Below are 25676 nucleotides of genomic sequence, written 5' to 3'. Positions count from 1 at the left end.
AACACAAGTCCTTTTCAAGTTTTGTAATTTGTATGTGTACGTATTACCGTTTTTAGGGTAAGGCTTGGATAGGTGCTGACTTATGGAATTCACACAGTTAAATCCAAATAAGGTCCAGAATATCATGTTTATTTTCTAAAGTACATTTTTAACCTTGGCATTTTCCAAATAACTCACAAGGTGTAGAGTCATGTTTACTGTTACATTTCTATCCATTCTCATAGGGTCATATTAAATGGTAATTCCCTTAGAGCGCCATATAGTGTCCCATATCATCACTCATAACTACTTACATATGAGTAATATTAATCCAAATGATATGAAAAGCATTCGTAGCATTTATTTGTATTACAATACTAAACTAAATTTGAAACAAATTTATATAAAAGTTTAGCGAGTATAATTGTTTTGATCATTATTATCTCTCATGTTCATATAGGAGAGGAATAAAAAACAATATATTCATAATTAATTGATCAGTTTATTGTGATATATTTCGTTATATTCAATAATTCATTTGGTGTATACAAAAATATAGTTTACTTCTTACAAATCGTACTTCATGATCTAAATCACGGAAAACTGATGAAAGTATATACAATTAACATGTTCTTTAGTTTTAAACATTCCCCTGCAAATTGGCACATACAATACAATCTGGGTGATCATCAATTTATACTAATTATTATGGTCGTGCAATTAGTCGAGAAAGAATGCAACAACTTGGCATTCCAAGACAATGTCTGTTCTATGTCTCTGCCCAAACTAGCCGCGAGATTCGAACTAGATATAGTAGGCAGCTTGTGTTTTTTAACCTGCATTTACAACTTGTGAGACATAGATTTGGGCGAGAAATATATCAGTCGATATGACGCTCGTACCATTGTAGTTGCTTCCTATGTAATATGTTAGTTTACCGCATCAATACACAAAAGCGAGCAGTCAACCAATATTGAAAAGTTAGAATAATGAATGATTATAAATAACAATCAAAAACATCAATTGTGGTCTGAGGCAAGTAGCGAGAAAACAGTTTTGTAGCCTTCGTAATACTATAATTGATACGTGAAGAAGAAAAACATATAGAAGGAAAATGCTAGGAACAGTGTACATAGACGAGGATGTCAGACTTGTGAGCCTTGTGACATAGCGGGACCGGCAGATGTAAGTATTGAGTTTTATTGCCACTGTGATTTATCATTGATCTCATATTTGTCTTCTAACGTCAACATATTTGCCTTGTCATGTACGAAACTAGTCCTATTTAACTTGAAACTCCGCTATCAGCTTTACACGTTTATTTGTGCATCAGATTTCATTCTCCTTGAACCTGGCTGGGTTAGGTCACATATTTTCAAGTAGCTACGAGCAATACCTTGCACATTCTCTGCAGTGATTGGTCCCTTTGCCTACAACAACAACACTTTTTCAATTGCAAACGAGACAAGTAGCTCAACTGTGGAGAGAGTGCACAAATTATTTCGATAGCTTATGTTTCATGGGATAATGGGCTTGAAAACATATTGTAAGTATCAGTATTCTGTATATGATTTTGTAACAGATTACATGCTTTATGAATATTACAATTGTAAGACCAATACCTTTTATTGCACATGTGCTCTCACATTTGCAAATTTCTACAGAGTCAGTCTAAGAATTGAAAATGAAATGACTTTACTCTTAGTGGCCACAGACAGACTCGAGCATAACATTGTCATGACCGGTATTGCATACCAAAAAGGCATCATTACGTAGCAAAATAGAAGTTTTGACGAAGCTTTAAAGTGACTCAGTGGTTATCACGATGGAATCTCTACAAGATAGGTAGGAGTTTAAATCATCCCATACCAAGCCATGGAAGACCATTATGTGTCCCTGTCTAGCATATAATGGATAATATGTTGTTAAATAACAAATTTTAAACTGAGTTTCATACGGTAGTAATACAATTTTTTATCTTGTATTATTCAAACTTCTAAAATTAATTCATATCAAGAGTACAAAATAGCGGACAATTCCGGAATTGGTTCAGGTAATATATTGGTAACAATCTAACACAAGGAGATATATCAACGACTGCTAAAATTACACGGCAGAGATTAATTTGCAAACACATAGATTTCTTTTATTTCGTGAAATTTCATTCATCTATTTTCAAATATCTTGAAATGTGGCAGATGTCCAGTTGACAGTTCTTTAAAGTTATGACTCAAGGAATTCAAGAAATATTTAGCATCATAATAGTATTTTCAATTATTTCTGTGTTGCAGTTTCTCGGATATTTTGCATGAAATGATATTAAATATATACATGCATAAAAAATGAATGAAGCAAAATATGGAAAGGAATAAGGATCAAACTCTGAACCACTATCATATGGTTTGAACAAATTGCAGATAATTGCACAACAAGGCCTACATTCTCTTTCTTGCTTATTCAAGAGAGAGAGAGAGAGTACATTACAGAGAAGAAGGTTCTGTGTATTCTCTCATCCCTATGACATTAATATTTACTGTTTACCTGCAGTTTACAGTGGCAGTTTAATTATATATATATATACAGAACGAGAGAGAGAGAGAGAGAGAGAGAGAGAGATTCATACATAAGTTAGTTTCTTCACAGAATAATAGTAACCACTAGCCAATTTTTGACGGCAGTTGTAAGATATCTGAGCAGAAAGTAACAGCTACTTTATAAGCATTCAATACATCTTAATGTGAGTCACAAGCCCCCAAGTACTTGGTAAAGGAAACACCCTAAGTCTGTCCCAAAAGACGCTCATAAACCCAGGATACATGTACTTAATTACAATAACTTAATGAAATATGCAGTTTGGGTGCATTCTCTCTCTCTCTCTCTCTCTGGGCCTCGAGTGGCCGAGTGGTCTAAAGCGCTCTCCGTTACGGATCACTGCCATCACACCTCTGTCTGCGCCGGTCCGAGTCTCGGATTCAGCCAATGTGGGTATGTGAGAAAGCTTGCCACTAGCTTCTCGTGGGTCGGTGGTTCTTTCCTGGGTCTTCGCGGGTTTTTCCTCAACCATTAATACTGGGCTATGTATAGCCTATCATGTGCTGAAAAATGGCGCTAAACCCAACAACAACAACATTAACAAACTCTCTCTCTCTCTCTCTCTCTCTCTCTGATTGTACAAATGCACTAAACTACTTTTATATTGCAGAGAACAGCACAGTTAATAAGTCGGAATAATGCGTCACTACATTAATATTTCAAAAATTCTTTTAATTTTTTTTTTAATCTTTCATGTAAAAAAGAGCAGCTGAATAATTATGACCTAATGGGGCTATGCTTATATTTTTAAAATTCTTCAACCAATTTATTATTTTTAATTGGTTTGATATTGGTAAGTATAACAATAAATAAAAGTGAAATCTCATGTAACACTATGCATTTTGTCTCTGATTATATCCACTTCTTGATACAACAGTCTTAACGGATGGAAACCAGTTTTAAGGATGTTCGTTGGTTTCGTATTTTTAAAATAATACATTTAAATGTTGGGGTTCTGTACATTAAAGCTGCAAGTCAATTATTGGAAAATAATCGTATATTAAATCTAATACTTCTAATCGCAAGTAAACATTTTTATCATGTCATCAGCATGATTTTCCACAGTTTGATTATTTAGGTTTTTGCAATAAAATATGTTCAAAAATGAAGATTGTGATAAAAAAAGAAAACCTTTAGGAATGCTTAACTTTTTATTGTAATTTTACCTATAAACTATATATAAATGTGCTATTGATATTGCTCTGTAATATATTATTTTCACCGTAGCTTATGTACAATAGTATCACAGGAAAAGATATACGTCTGTGAAGTGTGTCAAATTGGGTCACGTACAAAACGATCTTTACAAACAGGCGTCGTCTGATGAAAGCTCGTCAAGAAGAAAGAGTACGAGGGAAAATATCATTCTCATTTCTGATCTTTGCTTTACTAAAATAACTAATGTTTCCAAAGCAATTAGAGATCACTAGAAAGTAGATTTCTTAAACAGTATAACTAAAAACTTAAGTGCGTCAGAACTGGGGTTGAAGAAGATGGACCATCCAGCCGCAGTGTATGCTTTTTTTTGTTTTCGTAACGTGCTATAAATCACTTATATCTTCGAGAAAGCATGTGGTTTTAGAGAACGATTAAGCCTTCGTCGCTAATGTACACCTAAAGAGTTACAATGTTTATCGACACAAAATGAATGCCGTAAAGTTCCGTAGGGAGCATTAATTATTTTTGGTAAAGGAAAAAGTTTAGAAATTTCGAGCTCCGTCTCTTGTCATAACGCCATGCTAATCTCTAGTATGCCATTATGACAACAGATGGCGACACGAGTTGGGCAACAAAGACGATACTGATAAAACTTAGTATTTACATTGTTGCAAGGCCAAATCTGTATGAAAACAGCAGTTGGGATAATGTAATTGTAATATGGCAAGTTTATGAACAGAATATACAAAACTTGTAATAACTGACATAGCGTTTGCCATGCGACAAACTACAGAATCAGTTCAGTAATTGGCAAACTGCAAGGTACAATGACGGAAGGAAAGTAAATCTAAGCACTTGCAAGCAGCCATTTACAGCTTGCACTAATGAAGAATATAAAATTCATGACTAGAATTATGAATGTGTCACTGGCTAGCAGCCATTGACAATAAGGCAAACGGAAAGTAGCACTTGCTAACTGCTATGTACAATTTGCAAGCAGCCATTTACAATAACGTATCAAGGAAGTTTAGAAAACACATACATATGGCGGTAATCCCTCTCCATAGTCCCCACATATCTTACAGAAGTTTGACAGTGACTAAAGTATGTCACATAACCTTGTTATGCATATTTGATTCAGGCAAGCGCTTTCGTCGATAATGCATCTGTTACTGTAGCGAGATGTCGGCGCTGAGATTGTATATTTGATTTACGTTGTCGCTCATGCAAAACTAGTGCAATGATAGAGTACATATAACTACTTACGCCTGCGTAAGTACATTTATGGGTGGTGTGATGAGGTTGGGTCTAGATTTTGCCTTATTATGTTGGAACAAAGAGCTGGGCAGGGAAGGGCCAATCGAATTGCCCCCTGTTGGTCACATGGGTTCATTGGCCAATCAGGGGTTAGGGCCTGCAACCGCGAACAGTTACTTGAATGGTAATCAGCGTCCTTTTCAACTTAACTGCAAAGCTGTAGAGACGCTATCCTGGTTCCAGGGAAATATTTTAAGTGGAATTTTAAGTCCCACCTTTGTCTTACCATTTTTTTAAAATTTTGCTTTGCAGCTTTTTGTGCTATTCCATATGTGAGTACACATTTATTTATTCTTTTGTCATTTAATTTTATCTTATTTGTAATATGCCTCTTGCTCTAATTACGGGCCATTCTATTTGTAAATGGCTATATCATGATCTTGCCTCGGGCACTGACGATCGTCTTGCATTGGATTTTAATTTGGGAAACGTCGTTTCTGTGAGGTTAAGCGGAGATGGAGGTAGAACGGTGGAGAAATGGAGGAATTTCGACATGTTCTCACTTTATTTTCTTTGTCCCGATATCGTTGTTTTCCTTCTGGGAGAAAATGATATACAGGTTGATACTGACCCACACGCACTAGCCTTCAAACTTATTTCACTCGCCTCTCAATTACATCGTGAGTACCACGTCCACCAAATTATTTTATGTCAGATGCTTCCACGTTTCACACTTAGCAGTTATGCACCTTATAACTATTGTGATGTTGCACGATCAGTGAATGAAATTTTGCTGACGAAAGTCAATTCTTATCCATACATTGCATTCTGGGAACACAATGGCTAGCAGCCATTGACAATAAGGCAAACGGAAAGTAGCACTTGCTAACTGCTACGTACAATTTGCAAGCAGCCATTTACAATAACGTATCAAGGAAGTTTAGAAAACACATACATATGGCGGTAATCCCTCTCCATAGTCCCCACATATCTTACAGAAGTTTGACAGTGACTAAAGTATGTCACATAACCTTGTTATGCATATTTGATTCAGGCAAGCGCTTTCGTCGATAATGCATCTGTTACTGTAGCGAGATGTCGGCGCTGAGATTGTATATTTGATTTACGTTGTCGCTCATGCAAAACTAGTGCAATGATTGAGTACATATATGATTCAAAGCAGTGTAGACTGTATGCAGGCATATTTGCCTCTAAATTGCATTCAAGCAGTACAAAATAATGTGTCCCCATATACTTTATATAATGGAAGTGTTCCCCAAACCACCAATTAAATATCACAAGTTTGCGTTTCATTAAGAATGCCTTTTAGTGGGAAATGTTGATACACGAAACTGCTGGTAATGTACAGGTCTTGCTCGAACAATATCGAGCTAGCCAGATTCTTAAAAAAATGGCAATCCAAATTCAGGTGATCTTCAAGGGCTAAATACTATAGCTATATGGAATATATGAATACAGTACATGTGACAAAATGCAGAAAATGTTCCTGGCAAATAAATATGTTATCCTATACGTAGCGGGAATAAACTACAATGTACCCCGATAGATCAAATGACTTATTTTTTGCTAAGTGCAGGAAGATCACCGTCAGTTTTGCCTTCGACTGTTAGAATGACAATGCGGTATTCCGATAGAAGGAAGCAAATGACATTGAGCTTTGGAAAACCCGGTATATGCTGAGATTTAATTTGGTAAGTTCAGTTGAATTTTAGAGTTTTGTACTCCAAGAAAGTATATCCTTAGTACATTAGCTGACGTACTAATATGAAGAAGGCTGCAAACAATTACACACGAGTATGCGATTTTTTCAAATTTATTTCTTTATATTATTATTATTATTATTATTATTGCTGTTTTATTATTATCAGTAGTAATAGTAACGGTAGTTTACACCATAGATTACGTAGTAACAAAATGTCACAACTATTACTGTATTAAAAGCATTTTTTTTCCCTTACGCGCTGTGTATCATTTTGTATGTGCCTGACGAATCATATAAACATGAAGACCCACGAACATGAGGGACGCTATAGACTTTATGCTGCAGATTTCCACACAGGTGACTACACATAAAATGTTAAATATACAAACCACCATACACGTAAGATGTAAGGAAACAAACCGTGTGATACAAATATCAGATCAGTTAAAAATAGGTCACATACAGCAGGCATGGACAACACCGTAGTGGCAACATGTCCTTCGCATGAATGAACGTTCAAATCACGTCTGCCAAAACAAGTCTGCATACTTGTGATTTAACATTTGTACATTTAAGCATAAGAATTTCTTACAAAAAATACTACCATTCATAATTCCATTATATAGCTCACTTTTTTAAAGAAAAAATGCATGTTATGATGATGCAGCGAATGAGAAATTCAATGCTGTAAACATGCTAAAAATGACTCGGTGAACGCAGGTAAATCACAGTCTGAGGCAACTACTTCAAGGACACTTCGTAGACTAGGAGTAGCTTTCCTGCTGTAGCATATCAAAAATCGTTTAAAGTTTGGTTGCGTCTTTCGTGGTGGGATCATAGACTCAAACCCTTTTACCATCTCAGCAAGTTAAATGATAGTACAGTGATTTCAAGTTCAAGGGAATGTCAGGTTTGAGTGTTTCTCTTGGTAGTGATTTCATATGTAAATCATGCAATACAAGATTATTCAAATCTACTTATTGAATGGTGTAAGTGTGTTTGTGTGACTTTGTGGATGGTATCGGGTCAGAAATGACCGGTACGGAAAAAGGCCCCAGGTTAAAGTTGGCGCAGCAAGGAATTGTTGTTGGTGTTGTTGTTGTAGGGTTTAGCACCATTTTAGGCACAGGATAGGCTATACATGGTGGCCAGTATAACTGGTGGAGGAAGAACCACCGACCCAAGGGAAGCTACTAGCAGGCGGTCTCACGTACTCACGTGAGCCGAGCCTGAGACTTGAACCCACGCAGACATAGGTGGCATGGCAGTAATCCGGAACGGTGAGCGCTTTAGACCACTCGGACACTCGTGGCCCCCCAGTTCAGAAACACTAGTAACGGGTCAGAAAGGATCATGACTGAAAAGACCCAGGTTAAAAGGGAACGCTTTGAAACGTTGTTCAGTAATAATGAGAGCCGTATTTTATAATTGGTAGTCATTGTCATTTGACACGCCTTCTTTAAACGCTTCCTTATCCTGCTTTCTTTGTCGCACTACTGACAAATGTTCGAAAAATGACATATCTATTCACTTCTTAGTCATGGTTTCTTCTCTAGACAATACCTAAACTCTTACTGTAGTATAGTGTGCCTTTAGTAGACTAATAAAAAATTTTACCTAGTAAGTTTAAGTGGAGTAATGTCTGAAATATCCCTGAAATAGTCTCTGCCTGGTAAGTGTACTTGGGGTAATGCACTGTATAGTCTTTACCTATTAAGTGTATTTCAGGTAATGTCTGAACTGTACTTCAAATTGTCTATATGTGGTAAGTGTACGTATAGTTTGGCTTGAACTGTTCCTGAAGTAGTCTTCACCTATTAAGTTGTTACTAAAGTAATATTCACCTCTTAAGTCTGCATGGAGTAGTGTCTGAACTGTCATATAAGTAATCTTAACCTAGTAAGTGTACTTGTGTTGGCCTACAAATGTGTAAAGCATCGAACAAATGCTACACTGGCCTTAAAAAGTGTAAAATACAGAAATTGTACTGCATTGGCCTGAAACTGTGTAAATTACAGAAATGGTGTTGTATTGTCCTGAAAAAGTGTTAATGTCATTTATTTTAATAATGATAAAGGATTTAAAACTGGAATGTTATAATTTGCACGTTACATATGCCATCATACTAAAATGGATTGGGAATAGACGTATAGATGCACAGATGTTAAATAGATTAGATTATACTTTTACTTAGTTTGTAAACATAAGATACAACCATTAAAGCAGAGGGCTGGGATTTTCTTTGCAGACAGACTATTTGTTTTAATTTTTCTCAGGATAATTTTTAATCGGTTTTGGAGGTGGGTGGGCTGGCCGGTTTAAATCTGCTTATGAATGCTTTCTTAATTTATGTGGGCCGAACACTGAATGGTCCTTCCATAAGATTTTATATACCATGTCTATACTTGAATACATGATGCAGGTTTCCAATGTACAAACATATGTATAATTAGGCAGGCACAACCTGTGAAAGGGGTAGGGACTGTGTTTAGGTGTCATTAATTTTGACATAATTATCTTGAGCGCAGTTCTACTCTTGATTAAAGATTAGTTATTTATATCTAGTTTATTATGTTGTAATGTAGCCGTTCATGTTGTGAGTCTTCGCGTTATTATTATTACCTGTGTGAAATACTGGAATGTATCAGATGAACTAATCAATGAAACAATTAATTGACTACTGTTGTGATATAAAAGACAAAATATGTATCATAAAAATACTAAAAAATATCACACTGAAAAGAGTGTGCAAATCAGTGAAGCTATACTGCATCCTACTATATTAAAGACGAGTTACATATAACAGAGAACAACAAAGGGTTTGAGACTATACAAAAATAAGCAAAATGTTAAACGTCTACTGATTGGCTACAATGCGAAGCTACTTCAGGTACTGTTTACAACAAGTACCGGTGATAGTTGCCTCGACTGTGATTTACCCTACTGCGGGTAATCACATACTCAGCAAGGTGACGTCACAGCATAGAGTATGCAGCTCCACACCCGCATGGGAGATAACTCTTCATGTTGCTACCTTTGACAAACAAGTGTAAGACATGGCACGTTCGTTACTAGAACGTAGAGCAGAATCAGCCGATCTGTCTCCTAATTGTTCTCGCGAGTTTTTGAGAGATATTGATTTAACTTTGAAGCGCAGGCAACATGAATTAAAGTTTTTAGTGAACGATACATTTACGATGTAAATCTGTTTTGGAGAGAGATCAACATCATATAAACTTCTGCAATATGCCACACAAACATGAATAGCATTGATACCCATAAGCATTATGTAACATGATTTAATGAAATAAAATATGTTGTTAGGTACATGGCAAAAGCATATGTCATATACATCTGGATACTCAAAATATCAGTGATTTTCCAGATTCTATGTAGACAATGGTATACATTCTTTAACAAATTGATTAGAGTAAAATATAGTTAGACTAGTCAAATAATATTTTCAATAAAGCGTAAAATATAGTTAGACCAGTAAAATAATAGTTTCAATATATTTATGTAATTTTATTGTTATTTCTTCATGGGTGGTGTGATAAGGGATCAGAAGGTACAGGATCTGGAAATCATCTGTTAGCTAGATATTGTTTACAAAATGCTGCAAAATGAAAAATAGTTGTAACTTAGAAAATGTATCTTCGATTTATACTTCGTTTTTGCCGGGGAATATATTCTTTACCTATACAGATAGATATCCAGATACGCTTTTTTGTTCCTTTGAATATTTGTAGGTTTCTGTTTTGTTTTATGATATATTTGTCTTCAATCTATTGTAATAAGATCATCCATCTATTGTAATAAGAACACGATTAGGCTGTAAAATATTTTAAGCATTATTACTCTCGGAAGGTAAAGCTGACATATATATATATATATATATATATATATATATATATATATATATATATGGAGCCATTATTTATACATGGTGTTCTGTTCAGTAACGCGGCAAAGGGGTTGATTTGACAAACTAATATTGCTTAAAAGGATATTTAAAAACTATATGCAAATATAGGCATTAATTACCTTTATACCAACTGTTCGTAATGTTTAATACATCTGAGTCATTTCTTTAAGTTTATGTTCGGCTTCAGAAATAGCATGAGCCTCTCAGAATTTTCTAATCCTTGATATTAGTCATCGAACTATAACTACACATCTTACCATTATAAGATTCCACTGTCGCATATAAAAGTTTACACTGAACGCAAACGATATATGTGTTTCCTTAGACAACCAATAGAGCTTAGTTTGTCGAAGGAAATGACGGACGGCGTAACCATGTGAGGGATTCACAAAATTTGTTTGGCTAATAGCAGCTGTCAATCAAAGTTTGTGGAGAGATTAATTAGTTTCGTGTTTTCGGTACTCACCTAATAATGTGGAATCCAACCTTTGTTTTCTTAACAACGCTTTATATTGAACCTAAGTTGTAATTCTTACATATGTTACAGCTATTTCGAAAGAAATACAATTGACTACGAGAATGGAGCGGGTAGCTTCTTGGCTGGAGATGAATCGTTGGCGTGTTTAACACAAGATCAGCTACATCACATTGAGGAAATTGCAGCAACGTTTACTTTCCAAGGACTCTGAGGCAATTCGCTCAGAATGGATTGGGTGGGTATTCAGTGTTCAAGCCTTATATCTGGAGTTTGAAGATCTACCGAGGGTGAAAATTTGAAATGATCATTTTTCTTTTTCCATTTACGTGTATTATGGTATTACATGGTGTAAAGATAAGTGTGTGTGATTTTTAATGTCGCTTTAACATGGTTTCAATCATATCGCTACGATGTCTGCAGTGGGACTGTTTATAGTGATGTCTAGCACTGGGACATCAAGCCTCAGATATGTAGCATCATGTCACATATAGTAGCATTATCCTGATACCAGTCCTAATACTAACCCCTTAAAGCTGAGCGCCAAGAGTGGCCGCTGATATTACACTTTGGCTGTAGTTCGAGCCTGCGACCTCCAGAATCCAAGGCGGAAAGCTCTAACCACTAATAACAAATGAAGTTCGTCTGAGGCAGATTTAATTGCTAGTGTTAAAAATTTCTAACGAAAATGAGAGTAACCAACTTTCTTAAACATAACGAATTTGTATTTATGACTCAAGACACTCAGAGGTAAATATCACTTATGAATTCTGAGTCGCTTCTTTGAGAGCAAGAATTTTTTAAAAGATTGTTGTCAAAATATATGAAGATATATTTTCCTGGTAAACTTTAAGATATATCCATTATGTGCATGGACAAACTAAAGACACAACTTAACCTGAATAAATGATTTGCCATGTAATGTTGCAACACAGTTCTGCTAAAATTTTCAGGATGAAACTTAAGCTTACGCTGCTTATTGATAAGAGTGTGTGTGTGTGTGAGAGAGAGAGAGAGAGAGTTTTCATTTTACTTACTTTGGTGAAAACCTTGGATCTTATTGTTTATCACTGGGGTAATTCTATTTTACATTTATTTGTCAGTTTAGTATTAGGTATCTCTAGTTGACATTCTTTACTGTGCTCACATTAGCAGTGGTAGACCCGAAAAAAGCTTCATAAACTTTAACATGAATTAACATTACCCCGTAACTTAGCATGTTTAAATCTTTACGTGAAGATATATATATATATATATATATATATATATATATATATATATATATATATATATATATATGTAACTAACGACACCGATATAGAGAGCGTAACATGATGTGAAATTGTATAGGCGTCAGTCTGAGAAACATAATATAAGGTATGGGAGCAGTCTTTTCAAGTGCATTGGAGCTAGCAACGTGTAACTAAGACTGATGAATAAGATAAATGCAGTAAACGTACAAGAAAGGCGAAAAACCCGTTTCTAACCTAAAGAGTTTCTACTCCAAATATAATGTTTTCCAATGCAAATGCAACGCAGAGACACGGCAAAAAAGAATAAAGAAAAAAATTATACATAATTATGTCTACATAATTTTTTGTTGTTGCAATTTTGGATGTTTCAACTAGTTACCTTCAATGTTCTACGGCGGCATATCCAGTAAGATACATTTTCTTTCTTGGTTTCGGAACTACAGCTGGGGTCGTCAACGATTGTTATTAGTGTTGCATTAGTCATCGTGTGGCCAAGGGAAGAGAAATGTTTTGTTTTTTTTCAGCTGGACATCTGCACAGCTCCTTTGTCACCCACTTAGATCCCAGAAAATTGATCTTTGTGGGCAATTTATGTTTTTGCCGACATAGTGGTGGCTATAGATATTAAATGTCATAAGATAAACTGCATTATTTTTCTTGCAGGATTTCGTTTGGACCATGTATGTTCAATCTTACATTCGTCGATGTGCTAGAGAAACTGAAGGTGTCCGTCATAAGATGAAAGATATTTTAACCACCAGTAAATATATTTGTATGAGTTAAATGGGTTTGTTCTTGACCTTTGAAAAAGACTAATTTAGAGTGCATATATATATATATATATATATATATATATATATATATATAAGCTTCATTACAGTTCATTAAGATATCAGTATTCTTAATATGTGTGACACTATGACCCAGCTAGTTTACAGACACGGTATTCTGTTATACTTGGGAATGAGCGATGTTACCAAAATGGTAAAAAAATAATAATTGTTCTGATCGTAATCATTTTCGAATTCGTCACAATACCCAGCACCGTTAAAAAAGTTACAAGTTAGCAATGGAGTCATAGCATATTAGCAAGGTTAACGCTTTAGAGATAGTTGTTTCAGATTGCATAAATGTAAGGTGTGCACGTCTGCTTGTGTATGTGTGTGTGTGAGAGAGAGAGGGAGAGAGAGAGTATATATTACAAAAGACACCGACTCCGTTGCGCGAATTGAGAATTGTAGCAGCAGATATTTCAGGTAAAGAGTTTGAAGGCCCGTGATGTCTTTCGTGTTCATAAGTACATTTATAAAAAGTGGTAAACTCAGCACTGATAATTATAAAATAGTGTATCCATAACCTCAGGCAATAGACTTCAAGAATGCATCACGTCTCCCACAATGAAAATCAATCAATCTCTAACTTTCATAAGCTCACTCTCCAAGACAGACTGTATATCAATCACAGCAGAACTGTCCAAATTTATTGATAAGTTGGCAACATACCATGAACTAAGGACCATGGACAACAAACCCTGGACTTGCATGAAACACACCTTGAATATGCCTGTGTATTTCTCAGTTCGTAAAATGTTGTTTGTCTTATTAGTAGTTGGTATTAAACTGAGTTAATTATACTGAAGGTTTTATAGTTTCAATACTCAGTTTGCACCGGAATAGAGTAATGATTTGCTATTAGTGCTTAATAGTGCGTATCTACATGACACCTTTAAGATATTTGTCTTGAAAACCAAACTGATATATGTCTCCATTTACTTATAAATTAGATTGTTATGTTTAATTTTGCTTGAAATTTTCTCTACATATTTTGCAGCAAAGTTCTAATATATTCAGTATGTTAGCTTGACAACTTGTTTCAAAGTCACCTCGTCCTGATCCACAAGGATACGATGACCACAGTAAGATCAAACGAGGCCGTTTACAGTCTGGTCAAAGAGAGAACGCTTAATCTTGAGCATGAAGGTATTTAATAGAAAGCACTAAAGAATAATCCTGGTGTTTTTTTTACTAAAACTTGTATATGATATATTTAGCCTAATACCAACTAATATGAAGATTATAGGTTGAAATATGAATATAGATTGGAGCCACTGTATTTTCAGAATAATGGTTTTAAGATGAAAATATAAAACGGAACTAAGGCAGTATTTAAACTGACGGAATCATTTTCCACGTTTAGTAATTATATAATTTCAAATACATACAGGTGTTTACCTTAGTTCAGGTCTCAAAAAACTATCTGTTATCTTGCAATGATTACAATAAATGAGACATTGCATCCTTTACCTCCACTACACCTCTTATGAATCTAATACCGCATTGAACTAATACGGCTTGCTTGAATAATGTGATATGCCACAAGTGTAGTTGCAGCTCGAACATGTTTTCCTTTTATGGGCAATATTACTTATATATTTCTTAATAATGCTCAGTTTCTCAAGATTAACATTATTCGCCATGATGGTTATTCGCAATAAATTATTTGGTAGTTGTATTTTAATTTCACATTATATTATCTAGTCTTAGATTTGATTAAAATAGAAGAAATCAAAACTATCAAAAGTGTTTGAATTACTAAATTACATATATTTTCTTCACATTAATCATCCCGGTGAAATACTTCAGGACAATACAGTTAATTGTCAAACTAATTATGAAATAGTATGACCGATCAAACATTTTGTATAGAACTTGATAATGGAATCAACTCAGACAGACATAATCAGTATTTTGTGATGGTAAAATGCTTCGCTGTACCCGATTCCGTGGAGTAGAATTGGCCTGTTGGCTACATACAGATGTCAACTAGATATGAGCATTTGTTTTTTTCATGTCCGGCAAGTCCGTCAAATGTACGCAGTTTTAGAGTAAGGACCATGAACAGTTCAAGCAATGAGCAAGAGAAAGCATCCATTACGATAAGGATCAGAGCTAAATTGTTTTCGATAATGTCGTAACCATAATCCAGAGGCGAGGTCCATATGAGTACAGATAATCGCTGTGGTCAAATTAAGTCGACTATGATAACGTATATGTTACATTGCCAGGAAATGTAATGTTGCTAATAGTTTAAAAATATGAAATGAGCTTTACCCTTGCAGCAGGATGAATGTTAAGGTCAGGTTTAAGGTGTATGTATTAAGATATATACTCATGCCAATTTAGCAGTATGACTTCATATAAATATTTTTGCAAGTTTTTCCAAGCTATGACCAAGAGGATAAGTCCATTAGGTTAAGGAATTATCCGCGGGGTAAATTGGTAATATATGTGCTTTGCTGGTTTAGTAAGTATTAATTATGGTCGCATCGCAATAGTTTTCTCCATGATCCAAGTGTCAAGTGCCTGTGAGGTAGGGGATGTATCACATCGTTTGAAATGTGTTCATACCTAGACCATGGACTCCATATGAAAATTCTGAAACTTGAGCTGTATAACAATTTGTTTTGGAAATTTATTTATACTAGCCAAGGCTCGTATCTCCTGATCACGATAACAAATTCTAGAATTGTTGATATTATCTATTCCCACATGAGTTTCAGATACTCGAGCTGCACATGGCTTGACCTCATTGTGCAACAGGACTTAACAACATTATGAACGTTTTATGCACGCATATATCCTAAATGCCTCCACCCAATCGGTTTATTTTAGAATTATAAATGGACACACTATTATCCATGAAGAGAACAAGTTATCACACGCTATAATTTTGCAATATTTACTATTTACAGTATTGTGTTAAAGAATTCAACGTGAACAACCAAAATCAAAAGCACTCAAAGTACTGCTACTGCTACCACTACCACTAAGAACATCAGCAGCAAAAGCAACAATACTAGCATTACTACCACTACTATAAAGTATTATTATTATTATTATTATTATTATTATTAATATTAGCAAATATATTAAATAGCAAATATACTAGTATTATTACAAATAATAACAATAATAAAAATAATAAAAATAGGTTAATACTTCTCGCAGTAAATTAAAAAAATTAAATTTATGAATGATGGTGATGGCGGCGGCAATGGAACGGCGATTGCAGTAAAGTTATGAATAAAATAATGAAAGACTATGATTTAAGGCCAAAGGTATAATGAAATTCTTGATATGTAAATTCATTCAAACTAGTTTTTTTTTTCTCTTCATTTTCTAAACACTATCGTAATTTTCAGCAGCGTGTTTATTGACGGGATAATTTGAAGTGATAAACTTTTAATCCACAGCTGACCATAAACCCGAATACAGAGGTCTTGTGGTGTCTTCAGACTTGCTGATTTTAGTTGAGTACAAGAAGAGGAATCTCCAGCTTTACAGATGCCAAGATGGAAAGCTGCTGGCTGCATCAAACCAGTTAGAATCAAATCCCCAGGCTATATGTCTAACTACCGAAAAAGAAGTTGCTGTCATTCTAGAGAACAGTAGTATAGAAATTATGTCATTCAAATCTACAGGTGACACGGGAACTATTACACAAGTCAGGACTTTAAATGTGATGACAGGGTTTACTTACTGTAGTGCAGTGGCAAAAGTTAAATTATTAGATAAACTTGCGGTCAGTGGTAGAAAATCTGACTGGAGTTTGTGTTGGTGTCTCGTTTCTCTTAAAGATGGACGTGTAGATAAAATTAACCAGATTTGTAGAGGGATGGTGAGCCACCTCGATAGTTACCTGCCCATTCTTACTGATATTCATTTAACCACGAAATCCAACATAGTATATATCTCATGTTGGGCCGGCCATGACTGCCCAGATAATACTGGTGTGTATGCATATGATCTTCAAAATGCTAACTTACGGACGTTTCTGTATCAACATAAAGATCTGACGGAACCCAGGGGTTTAACGGTTGGTCAGGCTGGATTTATATTTGTGTGTAACAGGACCCCAGAGAACATTCATCAGTTGACAGACAAAGGCGAATTAATGACCATTCACAGATTGCCATGGCAGTCCCGTGACATATTCTGTGAGGACCACCTTAATGTTCTATATATCACACGATGGGGAAGTAGCAAGATTAGGAAATGCCGACTGGAGAATGTACATCAACAAGGTTAATATATATTTATTTTATTTCCATATAAGTTTGCATGACACTGAAAAAATTATAAACTTCATTTATTTGTAATTTTAAGGAACATAAATGCTTCAATTAATATTATATTATCAAGACAAGCAGTTCAAATGATGCGAAAAAGCATTATATATACTTAGATGACACAACAAAATGAAATTGGTCAGTATTCATTCGGATAAGTATATGTGAAAATCGTCATATACAGGTGTCTTTATCTTATTTAAAGTACAAACAAAATAATATGGTGCAAAATTGAATGCGACTATAGTTAGTTAGTCCTATGCATTTTCATTCCTGATATTTAATTGACCAGCTCCTTAGATGTGTCATAAAACCTAACATACAACGTTTACTAATAGCTGTAGGCATTTAAATTAGCGGTTGACAACTAAATGAAACATTTGCCATTGCACAGTAGTATACATGATTTTGCAAGGCGCATCGTTTTTATTGTGACATCATAGCGCGTCACACAACACAGTTTTGCATTGGATGACAGCTCCTGTTTGGTCTCATCCAAACATCTCAATGTACTTCAACACCGATTGTGTTGCATGCATTTCTTGAAATTACTGTATAATCAACCTACAAACGTTATGTATCTACCTACAAATTAGAAAAACTAAATGATCAACATTTCAAAGTATGGGTCAACTTTAAAAAATGTGGTCACCTGTACCTGATAAAGACTATACAGGCCGGGTCACCTGTATGATAGTTTAATAAATATGACAATTTAATGAAAAGGTAGAATGTTAGTGAGAGAGTAATACATGATATAAATGCGAAGTTATGTATTCGAACTCTTAATATCCATGTCTAAATATTGATAAATAAGTAATCATCAGGTTCTTGAAATATGAATCAGTTATTTCTTAGTCTATAGGCGTTGGAAAATACCACTGCATATTTCTGCATTCATGTCGTTCTCTTTACCTATATATTAGACACAACTATTTATCATTGACTTGCTTTAAGTACTTAAGAAATAAAATGTAGGGTATCTAAACTGGAACTGGAATTTCTTATGCAGTCTAGTCCAAAATATGACACCTAAACTATGTACTTGTAAAAGAATATTTAATGAGATTCCTTAAGCAGATTGCACACATAAACTTAGTTTTATAATTCACTAATATACACAATATAGATTTATAAATGGATTCAATCACAAATTCTTAAATATGATGGATATATGGCAGATACTGATACAAGACATCCTTCTGTTGACTTCTTGATTCACGGAATAAGATCATTCATTGTTGTGACAGATTATTTCTGTAAAGCAAATGCGTCGTTTATTGATAATGGAACATGCATTCCTAAGATCATTAGCTAGGAATGTTTACTTTTTCAGATATGCAAGTAAACCTGTATTTCAGTCTGATTCTCGATTTGAATGTTCCAATTTATTTAAGTGAATCATTTTAAAGTCATGCACCAAATTGAATATTAAATTTTATGTGCTTCATTTTAGTAACAAAGGATATATTTATGTGTTGAACATTTCAGTTAACATGAATAATAGTGGCATAGCTTTACAACACTGATCAAGCACACTAACATTATAAAAAGTTGATATTTGTTTAATCTGCTTTAATATTTATAAATTATATATAAAAACAAATCCTCCATTACATCGACAGTTGTACCAACTGAAATTTTAAACATGGATGACAGATCCATCAAGCTATATGAAGACGCTCTAAAAGATGGAACGGAGACTGTTTACAACATCAGAGTAATGGTTGTTGGGCATATGGGTGTAGGGAAGACAACCCTGGTCAAGCGCCTTCTTGAAGAGGAGGTCAACATTTCTGAGAGGCACAGTACAGAGGGCATCGACATCTTCGTCAATTGCTGTGACGTTTCTTTAACAACACATGACTGGACTCGGCAAGAGAATGGTATGTGACCAAACAAAATGGTAAAACAAATGTCTTAATCACAGTACATGTATTTGTATTCATGTTATAAATGAAAACATGATAACATTGCCATTATCATTCCATTCATCTCTATTTATTTTGTGCACAGTGTTTCAGTTTTTGAAATTCATTACTCGACATTGTAAGTAGTTTGCATTTGGGAAAACGAATGAACATACACGAATCAGTTTCAGGTAAAACAAAGGTCAAGCGTCTGAGTCAAATAGACGAAAATATAACATTTTACAATATACAGAATTAACATTACCAGTAACGAAATTCCAAGATGGCTGACTGAATGGGACATCAGAATTGTAGCATTTTTAACTAGGACCATATATATATATAAATCATTTCGTTAAAAGTCCAAGTTGACCATCCATTCAGGAGGAGGAGGTGCAATATGATTTTCAAGATGATCATCATGTTGGCCGTATTGGATATCAATGCAGCACAATTTCTTCTTTAAATACGTAACACAGTTTTATTATTTTAGGAGAACAACTGCTACCTCGAAAATAGAGAGATCCCAGATAAAACGTTTAGCTGAAGAGAGATAAAAGTTTTCTGCCGCCCAATGTGGCGATCGCACAGAGTGATCTTCCCTTAGATATAAAACTTGGCGGTAGAGACTATAAACGTATCAGTAACTACTTTCGCTCGTGCCAAAGAGCACGTTTTCGTCACGAGATCTCTCACAAAAGCCAGCATTTACATTGAAGATATGCCATGACAAGTTAGAAGAGTTTCTCACTTCTGCCGAAAGGATAATCCATCTATATTTCCAACTTTTTCCCCTCCTATTCCGACAAGGTTCTGGCTATATAATCTGCCAAGACTTTGTTGTCATCTCACATTAAGATATTTTAACGGGGATCATAAAAGATTTCACATTAAGTTCGGGGTATATTTACTGCTCCAGTAGTAATTGACACGTACTTAGTTTCTGCCAGTAGGTCTTGTACTTAAAGGGATATCACTCTGCCCGACCGCCACATTGTTCGGCAGACAATCTTTACCTCCATTTAGCTAATGTTAATATATGGGAGGGCTGAATTTGCTAAGCACTAGTAGTTCTACTAAGGTATTATGATTGGATAAGTATTCTCGAAGAAACATAATTTTCTAGGAAAAGGTGTTTTTCATTTTTGATTAACTAGACCATGGGGTAAATTAGTTGATATAGATTCCTTGCTGCTCTTTTTAAGCGACACCAAACTTATAATATATGACAGATGGATAACAATTAACAGGCTGACGGATACGGTTACAATAGTTCCTCTTCTAATATCTCGATTTCTTTATAAAGAGCCTGCCAAACTCAGAGAAGGAAATGCATCTGAGGCGTGGAAATCATGTTTTCATTTTGGGATCAAAGTTCAGGTGCACAATAGTCGAAAGAGATCATGATATTCACAAATCTATTTAAGTTATGCACCAGACTCATACGTTTAATTATGTAGGTGATTTTCATTTGACGCAACGCAGCTGTTGATTGTAGACTTTAGACGTTGACAACGATGATGTGAAAGGGACTCAATAAAGAGGAAATAATTCTGCCGAGTAAATCAATTATTGTACCAAAATCATGACGAAACATGGTGAAAGCCTGGATGGCTTGTGTTAATTTAAGAAATGTAAATAACGATCCGGTGGTCAGATGTCTAAAGGTCTAAGTCTATACATCTGTAAGAAATGATGTCAGAGAGCTAATCTTATTTATGTTTTTCTAGCTTGACTAAAATTTCTATGAAGCAAAGAAGACGCGTTTTCATTCCAAAATGAACGTGTTAAGTATCAGACTGATGCAACAAGGCTTTACACCAACAAAATAAAAGATACTAAGTATCATCTTGCAGGCATTTCTCACATGGTTTCTGCTTTTCTTGTAACTTCAACTTGTACAATTTATCGAACTAAGCCATAAACTGTTCCATCTGAGAATGTAGACACCTTAATCATATTTACATTTGCATGACATCTGTTTAACAAGAATGCCGTAATACTTTTAATTCACATTGCTGCTTGACACGAAATAATTTTAAGATGATCATTTGCATATCCTAATGTAAATTGCCAATTTGCAATGGTTAAATTTTACCACACCTATTTGATAACATTATTATCTATATCATGGTACCACCAGAGATGCTTGCAACATTTTTTGTTATGTTTTTTGTTTTTCTGTGTTTTCTTCAGCTCTTCAAGGAAAAAGTATTACTGCCAAATGTACGGGACAGTCATTCAGATGCCTGTACCTATGTGTACTCCCTTTGCCATGAAATTAACTTGCTTGTTAATGCACCAGTGATACAAATTTATTTTAAATTCCGTTCGAAATATTTTAATCTGAAATTAATCATGCTTTATAGTGTAAAATGCGTTAAGGTCGTGTACAAATAGCAGAAAGAACGAAGTAGATTAAAATAGAAGACCAGGACACATTTCATCATTTAAGAGAGTCCAGCATGTTGAAGACTGTAGACAAAAATACAAAAACTGAGTATCTAGATACAAAGTTTCAGGAAACAGGGAACTATGAAAAGCTTAAATAATAACTGAAATAACCTTGTGCTCACACAACGCTGGGTGGAGTTAATATGTCAATTGTATGTTGAATATCTCAACATAAGTGGTACACTCCAAAATTACTAATCTCCATACAGTCCTTGCAGTATGCATAAAGGCACAAAACCTTTCGTTTTTTTTGGACTTCAAAAAGTCAAATTTTCTCAAGAAGGACTTCTAAAGTATTGCTGTACATGGCTTGCTCGCTTTTTAAATGGCTCATCCTTCTTAGATCACAACCGTCTTCGTCCTTTTGGATGTCGAATATATATATATGACACATTCACATTGGTATAAGAAGTGTACAGTCGGACTTTAAACATACCTTGTTACCGATTATGAACTCCTCAGTAATTCGTTCCACAGGGTCTCAATTGTACCGGGAAGTCGGAATAAGTCGGGAGAAATTATATATATATATATATATATATATATATATATATATATATATATATATATATATATATGTGTGTGTATATATATATATATACCTTGTAGGACAGCTTAAAGCAAAATTGTCAAATGTAGGGTAGTCTTTGAATGCGACCAAAATATTCATGGGACATATATTTTAAAAATAAATTAAGCAAAAATTGCAAGTGATCTTATTTTCAAATATACTATACTATAACGAGGGTCAAGAGTTGGTAGTTGGGTACATCTGTGTAAAAAGGTCATTTTAACAAGATACCACTGTGACTTGTCGGGAGAATTTTGGTTTTGCAGGCATAATAATTTGTTTCCTTCAAGTTTATTTCTGTGACGATATCGTTACCGGATTGGAATAGATTTTCATTTTGTGTCATAAACCTCATCGATAATCATGTCAGAGGAACATGTCAGTAGCAACAGCTCCTGTGGCAGAACACAATACAGAGTTAGAGTGATCTCAGGCGAGAGTTTGCTCTCTTGTGCCTGTTTTTCCCATGTGATGGGCTGGTAACATTTTGAATTTTTGAGAATATCGACCTGTCATACCGGAAACATCTTTGTCTTTCAGTTTTATTATGTAGGCCTCCATGATCACTGTTAATGAGGACAAGCCTTCCAAAGCCAGATGGAACATATCAAGTAAATGAACATAGCACATAGGTTAATATGGAGCAGATAGTTTACAAACTTTTGAGTTGTGTGCGGTACCGAATACGTGTCCAGATCTTGTTTAAATCTTTTCCCTGTGAAAAGCATATAACAAGATCACCATCTGTGCAACCTAAACAGTTTTTGTGCATATGTATGATTCATTTGTATGAAAAGTCGTAAAGAAATATAACTTGCAGTTGTTTCAATTGTTCCTTTCACGTTCTCTTAAACATCGTTGCATTGTTATGACTTTTATATGTAAGAATCATAGTTACATTTGTATCACATTTGCCTACCAGGCTTCACCTGGCTACATCTAGTCTTACCTGCCGAGCGGATTTTGCCAGCTTCCCAGCAACAAAGGGGAGGTAGAAGGTACGTATATGGGTGAGATGGTAAACTGTGTGCTGGATAATTCTCCTTTTATTTACAGTTTATTGTGTTTTCAGATTCAGAAGAGGAGCATCGACTGCAACGCCTTGCCCGAGTCCTGTATGAGAAACAGTCAACAATGGGCAAGATCCCTGACAAGGAAACTATTGTGATCCTTCCACAAGGAGGGACAACAGATAACATAGACCGTCCACAAGGAGAGAGAATTATTACGAATAATGATGATAAAGGAACAGAAATACTATACCATCGTTGTCCTAGGCAAGAATTTGGCCAAGATGTTTCGTTCACTCCTAGTCCAGAAGACGGATCCTCGTCAGCTTTAGATAAGAGGAACCTCGCCCAGTCTGAAACAAAAATTTTACCCATGTTCAAATCGCTACGAGAAAATGCTGATAAATTAAAACAAGATACGGGCAAAAAGGCAAAAATGACAATATGGGACTTTGCAGGGCAATATGCCTTTTACACTACACACCAGACATTCCTGACAAGACGAGCCATATACCTCCTGGTTTCAGATGTCAGTGAGCAGCTTACTGATTTTGTCGCTGATGAATGTTATTTTGATAGCAAAGGGATAAAGAAGTGCAAAGTTCATGGTGAGTTGTAATGAAGTACAACTCTGGCAAAATAAAATAACAACATAGTTAATATTTCGTGTTTTATAAAATAAGAAACATGTACATTCAAAGAACATGTATATTACCCAGAGGAAACAAGGAATAACATAGACAAAACATGAATTTATACCTTAAGCCTTGACATGGCGATTACCTAGGTATCCATGTGCATTATTGTAATGCCTTCTATATGCAAGATTAACCTCAATATTCATTTTAATTCAGTTGCATTAAAGTTCACCACTTTTATAATGAGAATTTAGCTTCAGCATCCGTCCATCTTTCGACAGGTCATCTATGCAATACACATGTTTGCTTGACGTACGAATCATAGCTGACTTAATCTTGAATGAAAGACGTATGCCATGTAACTTTGTACATGTATATGACTATGATACCTTCATATTTTATGTTTAATAAGCTATTTGTCAGTTGCATTTTCTTTCTAGCAGCAGGTGTTACAATGCAGAATTTTGAATTATTTAAGGGTATCTTTCTGGAATTTATGATGTTTAAGGAGCACTCATATATTTGACTATTAAATCAACCTTTAGGGTGAAGTAGTTTTTTTGTACGTCTAACATACGGTGGAGTGTATTTTGAGATGGTGTTGTCCGTCTGTCTGACCATCTTTATGTTTCCATCATGGTTTTTAAATGGAGTTTTTCACCTTCGGTATTTGCTCATTTTCGCTAATGGTGGGCATATGGTTACCACTACTGTAATCAAGATTTATATGATAAACAGTTATCTATATTTTCCCTGCATGTGTGGTAAGAAAGAACGGACTTGATTTCAGGTTAAAGCGATTAAGGAAAAGGCCACTGTGACTAAAATATAAAAAAAATAGTTTTCCCACAATAATTTGATTCGTTCGTCATCTGTAGGTACAAAATATGAACTCATAAGTATCATATTGATTTGACATCAGAGAGTGAAAGGCTAAGGTCACTGTGCTTACAAGAATAAAAACATTTTAGTTAAATCACGTTTCAATTTACAGTATGTACCTCAAAATCTGAGTTTGTAAATTGCTTCCAGATGGTTTAAAGCCGTTAGTTTCTGGAGTCAAAATGTCAATGGTTAATGCCATTTTCAAACGAGAAGAAAGGAACCCTGCCAATATTGGAATTATACTAGTCGTATTTAAGGTTATAGTTATTAAAAGAAGAATAATTATTTCTGCACAAAGTATAATTTATCTACATAGCTATTTATCATGAAGTTGTTAGTGTATAATTTGCCATTCACACTATTTTGGTTTATGCTTTTTCAGAACTGATTGAGGTTTGGCTAAATTCTATACATTCCTGTTCACTTGATCCTAATTCCAGTATCCCTCCAGTGATTTTGGTGGGAACACATGTGGATAAAATTTTACAGGTGAAAATTAAAGTCATTCCTATCAAAGGTTTTCATTTACTGTCTTTTATTATGTCAGTATTTGATATACAATTTATGTGCGTGATGTTCACAAATGCCAGTATTTGTACATCATTTTCATACTAACAAATTTGCACAGCGTAAAGAAAAGCCATGACTGAGATATATAATTTGGACATCGATCATTTTGCAAATGCAATGTATGAAAATATTTCCTTAAAATTGTTAA

General features: G+C 34.8%; 1 protein-coding gene across 2 annotated transcripts in view; it reads left to right on the top strand.

The window, feature by feature from the left end:
* The first annotated feature begins 1423 nt into the window (after positions 1-1423).
* Positions 1424-25676, top strand: part of LOC149786989 (uncharacterized) — a 57842-nt gene continuing 33589 nt past the window's right edge. The window contains exons 1-7 of one of the 2 annotated variants that reach the window (XM_089977545.1): positions 1424-1525; positions 11182-11347; positions 14193-14341; positions 16615-17445; positions 19116-19376; positions 23498-24043; positions 25341-25447. In XM_089977545.1, the coding sequence (XP_089833671.1) occupies positions 14269-14341; positions 16615-17445; positions 19116-19376; positions 23498-24043; positions 25341-25447 (1818 nt within the window). In that variant the 5' untranslated portion in view covers positions 1424-1525; positions 11182-11347; positions 14193-14268. Of the gene's footprint in view, positions 1526-5209; positions 5319-11181; positions 11348-14192; positions 14342-16614; positions 17446-19115; positions 19377-23497; positions 24044-25340; positions 25448-25676 lie in introns of those variants that run through there. The other variant, XM_089977546.1, reaches the window with a different exon arrangement.

Source organism: Sinohyriopsis cumingii, chromosome 12 (assembly GCF_028554795.1).
Source record: "Sinohyriopsis cumingii isolate HCF-2022 chromosome 12, ASM2855479v2, whole genome shotgun sequence".
Lineage (NCBI taxonomy): Eukaryota > Metazoa > Mollusca > Bivalvia > Unionida > Unionidae > Sinohyriopsis > Sinohyriopsis cumingii.
Note: the sequence above shows the minus strand (reverse complement) of the source record. Positions and strands in the feature narration are given on the sequence as shown.